The sequence below is a fragment of the Myotis brandtii genome, unplaced genomic scaffold (genome assembly GCF_000412655.1).
Source record: "Myotis brandtii unplaced genomic scaffold, ASM41265v1 scaffold343, whole genome shotgun sequence".
Lineage (NCBI taxonomy): Eukaryota > Metazoa > Chordata > Mammalia > Chiroptera > Vespertilionidae > Myotis > Myotis brandtii.
The window spans coordinates 235673-241672 of NW_005363209.1; the positions used below are offsets into that span (position 1 = coordinate 235673).

General features: G+C 33.9%; 1 protein-coding gene across 1 annotated transcript in view; it reads left to right on the forward strand.

Moving 5' to 3' along the window:
- USP45 (ubiquitin specific peptidase 45) overlaps positions 1–6000 on the forward strand; it is a 63075-nt gene that overhangs the window by 41742 nt on the left and 15333 nt on the right. The window contains 5 exon segments of the mRNA XM_005871462.2: positions 33–114; positions 2064–2155; positions 3401–3457; positions 3781–3924; positions 4628–5297. Coding sequence (XP_005871524.1) covers positions 33–114; positions 2064–2155; positions 3401–3457; positions 3781–3924; positions 4628–5297 — 1045 coding nt within the window.

Here is a 6000-nt window from a genome sequence, read left to right on the forward strand (position 1 = left end):
CTTTATAAATTCTTATTAACTTTGTTTTATAGAGAATACAAGCTAGCATTCTAAAAGCATTTAACAACCCAACAACTAAAACTGCTGATGATGAAACTAGGAAAAAAGTCAAAGGTATGTTGACTCACTGTTAAAATTTTATTCTACAGGAAAATATTTAAAGTTTCTTTACAGGGGACAAAGAACTGAGCATTATGTGAATAAATGTTGTAAAATAGTTGCCTTAAAATGAAGGTATACTTATTCTAGTGGCTGCAAGATAGTCTGGTCCAGTGGTTCTCAACCTTCCTAATGCCGCGACTCTTTAATACAGTTCCTCATGTTGTGGTGACCCCCCAACCATAAAATTATTTTCATTGCTACTTCATAACTGTAATTTTGCTACTGTTATGAATCGTAATGTAAATATCTGATATGCAGGATGTATTTAGGTGACCCCTGTGAAAAGGTCGTTTGACCCCCAAAGGGGTTGCGACCCACAGGTTGAGAACCACTGGTCTAGTCGGTCATAGAAAGAAAATGTTAGAATTTATCCATGTGAATTAAAAAAAATAAAAGTAATATCACATATACAGATTGACACTATTGCTCTTAATAGGAGGCTGTAAGGGAGACTTGAAAGGTGGTTGAAGGTAGCATCCTTATTTGGAAGTTCACTTTTATCATATTGGACTATTTTGCAGTTGAGGTGTGCTTGGATGAGTGAACTCATGAATATTTAACTCTAACTTGACAATGCTTAAGTGCTGCAAAGATTCCTGCAAGGAAACATTTATTGATGAGAGTACTGACAGGTCAAGTGCACATGTCTACTTTACTCCTAGTGTTCTCTCTTCCTCAGCCAAAATGTGATTATATATGCCAAATTTTATATGAAGTTTTAAGGGTTCAGGTTTTTTTAAATGTAGATTTTCAAGCACGCTCTTTTGTTTTGAGATAGTGCCATCTAGAGCATGTTTAGAATAACTGCCCAGTTTTTCTTTCATCTCTTTCCAGTTTTGTAATCTTTTCTATTAACCCTTGTACAATTTTTCTTAATGAAACATCTTAGTGTACTATAATGTCTCAATTATAATTAATAAATGTTTATATAGCCCAATATGTCTGCTCTGTCATTCATTGCAGAAAATACAGTGTTTTAGAAGGCAGAGATCTAAAAAAGATAGAAATGAATAGATTTTTAAAATATATTTCTCCCCCAGTGTTTATTGTGGAAAATGTCAAACTTCTATTAAGTAGAGCAAATAGTATATGAAGCTCCATGTACTCATTACCCCATTTCTTACATTCAATTCCTGGAGTATTATGTTTCATCTATTTTCTCCCAACCCCAGATTATTTTGAAGCAAATTATAGGCATAATTTCCCTTGATATATAAATACTAGAGGCCCGATGCACGGAATCTGTGCAAGAGTAGGCCTTCCTTCCCCCGGCTGCCGGCACCAGCTTTCCTCTGGCATGCGGGACCTGGGCTTCCCTCGAAGCCCCAGCTTCATCTGGAAGGTCGTCCAGAAGGTCGTCTGATCTAATTAGCATATTACGTTTTTATTATTATAGATTTTTCAAACAAGTAATTCTGACAATTTAATATAACTGAGCAGTTATGCATGTAACCTAGTTATTTATTGCCATATTAATTCTTTACACTATCCTGTGTATACTTGTCTTTTATACTCTGTCATTTCCATAGTTGGGTCCTGGCATCTGTAGCCCTAAAAGCATAATCTCCTTTCCCATCCCTCTACCTCTGGGTCAGGCACAGAGGCTTTAAAGGATTTAATGGGAGCAGTTGAGATGTAGTATGAGTCGTAGTTACTGCTCCTATTATTTTACCTCTTACGAGCAGTTTGTTCTTTCTGGAAATACTATCATTGCTAGTTACATTTTCTCTACAGAACTGTAAAAGAGAGAGACATTATAATGTCATATAGGAGAATATATTATTAAATGGGGCACTGGACATCTGCCTTAGATTTCTTTTTAATCAACAGAAAAAAACTATGTTAATATGTAAGGTTGATGGTTGACATGTTTTTTGCATTAAAAAGTATTATTTTTACAGCATATGGAAGCGAAGGTGTGAAAATGAACTTCATAGACCGGATCTTTATTGGTGAATTAACTAGCACCCTCATGTGTGAAGAATGTGCAAATGTAGGTACTTTGAAATTCCCTTCAGCATGGACTAGATTACAATCCCAGCATTTTGATTATTTTCTTTCACGTATAATCTTCAGCAGTCATTTACTTTTATTTGTGACAGATGACTACGTATAATAGTTTTTGAAAATCTTCCTAAAATATATCCTTCACTCTTAGAAAGTAAACATAATCTATAATTTTTAAAAATAAGTGTGTTATTTTATTTTTCCTCCCAAGAAACCTGTGAAGTTCTGTTAGGTCATTTTAATATGTTTGAATGTGTAAGCTACTTGTTTAGATGGAAATAAAATAAAGTTCTGTGAAGAGAATAACTATGTTTGTAACTATGTATGCATTGCCCTAAAATGTAATTCCAATGGAAATAATTTAATGTAGTAACATAACCCAGGGTGATCTAGCACATTTGATTTAAAGTTTATTTTTATATGACTTGTTGAAGTTTATTTTATTTTATTAAGTAGACTTGACTCATCTTTGAATTAGTGATACTTTTTATTTGGTGAAATGGAATGCCATTTGTCCTTTAACAACAATTTAAAGACATATAAATTTTTATAGGCTTTCGGTTGCTTGATAAGGAATACTTCTGAAAGCAGATAACTTGGAGTTTGATGGGTTTACAGTTTTGTCAGATTTTCTTGTAAAAGAGAGAGTCTTTATGTACATTTTCCTTTTCCTGATTGTGGAGTATTTTTCTATCTTCTCTAGTCTTATTCAATCAGAATTATATATTGTATCTCCTAATCTGTCACATTGAAGCACAGACTGTGTCAAAGTATTACTTCTGTAGTATATTCTACATAAAAGTTGATTTTTCTCTCACAAGCTAGAGAGTATCTTTTAGAATTACCCTAAAGAATCTACAAAATACAAACTTTCTGCCTTTTTCATATTTTATGTTATGGCACTAATTTCACCAAAAATATGTTTATATCTTTAGTTAATTATTATTATTAAACATTTTATTTAAAAGTTACTTTAAACATTACTGATATTATGATATTGACAACATAAAATTCAACAGGGTTGCATTTATTAAAGTTTTGGGATATCTTGTTTTGATAAACAGTACATGCTGCTCTACCCAATTAAATTGCTATTTGTTCCAGGAATGTTTTTTTAACTTAAAATTTTAAGTTGCCTGGGAAGTCTGATTCCTCTAAGCCTTTACAAAACTACATTGTCTATATTAGAATTCTACCTGAAATTCTCAATGTGTGTTGTTGTTTTTTTAAGATCTCCACGGTGAAAGATCCTTTCATTGATATTTCACTTCCTATAATAGAAGAAAGGGTAAGGAGAAAAACAACCTTAATTCTTTTGTGAAGGGAATTCATTTTATTTAGACATTTGTTGAATATGTTATCAGATCTGAGAATCAATATTTTTTATATACAGTAGTTGAGTTTTTACAGTTAATATTGGGGTTTGTGTATGCATGCATAAAGTATGAGATCATTCTTATTCTCAAGGAATTTAAATCCTTATGCTTTATATTTTGAGAGTTAAAGTTAAGGAAATTATATTTCAAATGAGTTAGAAATTTTAAAAAGTAGATTACATCCAGAATTTATTTCCTAAAGAAGTTTTGTGTTATGTACATGTCATTTATATAGGTTTCAAAGCCTGTACTTTGGGGAAGAATCAATAAATATAGAAGTTTACAGGAGACACAGAATGGCCAATATAGTGGCCCTGTTACTATAGAAAATACTCACCAACCCAGAGCTACCAGGAAGCAGTCTCCATCTAAAGATAAGGTAAGACTATGTGTATTTGTGAGGCATCTTCTTTTTTAAACTTATTATGAAAAATTTCAAAAATATACAGAAGTAGAGAAAATAGTGTGATAAACTTCCATGTAAATAGCTGAACTTTATAGTTATCAGCTCATGGCTAATCAGCTTTTATCTATATCTTATATTCTCCCCACCTCCCCCCAGATTATTTTGTAATAAATCCCAAATATATCATATATTTCAGTATGTAGATCAAATAGATACTCCTTTAAAATATGTAACCACAGTACCATTATTACCTAAAATATTAATAACTTTGTAACAGCACCAATATCCAGTCATTATTTAAATTTCTGCAACTGTCTCATAAATACTTGTTTTTTGGTTTTGCTTTTTAAAGTCTATTTGAATTCAAGATCTAAAAAAGAGCTATGGAGTGCAGTTGATTGTCATGCCTCTTCAATCTCCACGCTATTCGCACAAGTCCTCTTCTCTGCAAATAGGTTTCTGTTGTTGGTTTCTTGTATAAAAGTTTATTTTTAAATTTAGAACTATTTGTTAGTATATCTTCTATTGGTTATAGTTTATGTAGATTTAGGAAGGGTTTTAGATGTACGAGAAATACTAGAGTATTTATTTAATAATTGTGGGACATTTAATTACTGGTATTTATTTTTAGTAAGGTCACAAGATTCTTTTCTCTAAAAACACTGTCAACTTACAGAATCAGCTAATTCATGGCAGAAAACGTGCAAGGAAATTTTCATCTGGAGAAGATAAAACTGTTGACATGTACCGGAAAAATGGAAACATGGAAGTGAATGGGGATTCTTCAGCATTTGCAAGCATCATGAATACTGAATCGAATCTGGCTGAAAACCCTACCGATGGTAGTGAGAAGGAAGCCAGCCGTTGTGAAAGTGGTGTTGATGCTGACAGTGAGGCTTCAGAATCTGAAAGTGCTTCTAAGTAAACTCTGTTGCCAAGATCCCGTAGTGGATGCTATGTGCACACAAATGGACATCACCATCCATCAGCAAGAGAACTGCCCACCAAGAAGACTGATAGTGGTGTTGAAGGAGTGGCTGAAGCTATTTCTGAACTTCATTTAAGCAGCACTGTAACTGGAGATAGAGATTTTGATGGAGAAAATCAGCCACTAAGTCTTCCAAATAATTTATATTTTTCAGAGGAGAAGCATACGATGTCTCACAGTCCACAAAATGCTTTTCAGACCCTTTCTCAGAGCTATATAACTACTTCTAAAGAATGCTCAATTCAGTCTTGCCTCTACCAGTTTACATCTATGGAGTTATTAATAGGGAATAACAAGCTTCTATGTGAGAATTGTACTGAAAAGAAACAGAAGTACCAAAGGGAAACCAGTTCTGCAGGTAAATATTTAGCTTTATTTTTTATTCACAGATTATCTGTTAGCCTGTGACTAGTTGGCATTAGATCCCAAAGAGAAGAACCTAAGAACCTGTCTCTATACTTGAGCTGCTTGAGGGCAGGGATTGTCTTTTTCGTATTTGTATATTTGTACTTCAGCACTGCAGACACTGACTGGGCAGAATGAATGTTCAATAGATTTTTGTTGAAATAAATTAAAGAACAGGAGTATCCATCTCTGCCCTGAAAATGCAAATCCACATAATCTTATTTCAGTGGACTAGCTACCTGAAATCTTTCCAGAAGAAATTTCCCTAAAACTTAAAATTTTATCATGAGATTAACGATGAATTTAACTTGCTTCCCAAATCCCATTAATCTAATATCTATCTCTCTATATAAAAGCCTAAGCGACCATTCAACTGGTAGCTATGATGCGCACTGACCACCAGGGAGCAAACACTCCACGCACAGGCATGGAAACATGGAACAGACTGATGAATCTCAGAGGGAAGGGGGGAGGGGGAGGGCAAGAAGAAATTAACCAAAGATCTTATATGCATACTAGAAGTGCACGAATTCGTGCACCTGGCCTCTAGTGAAGTCATAATCTATGCCAGCAGTTCTCAACCTGTGGGTCGAGACCCCTTTGGGGGTCGAATGACCCTTTCACAGGAGTCGCCTAAGACCATCGGAAAACACATA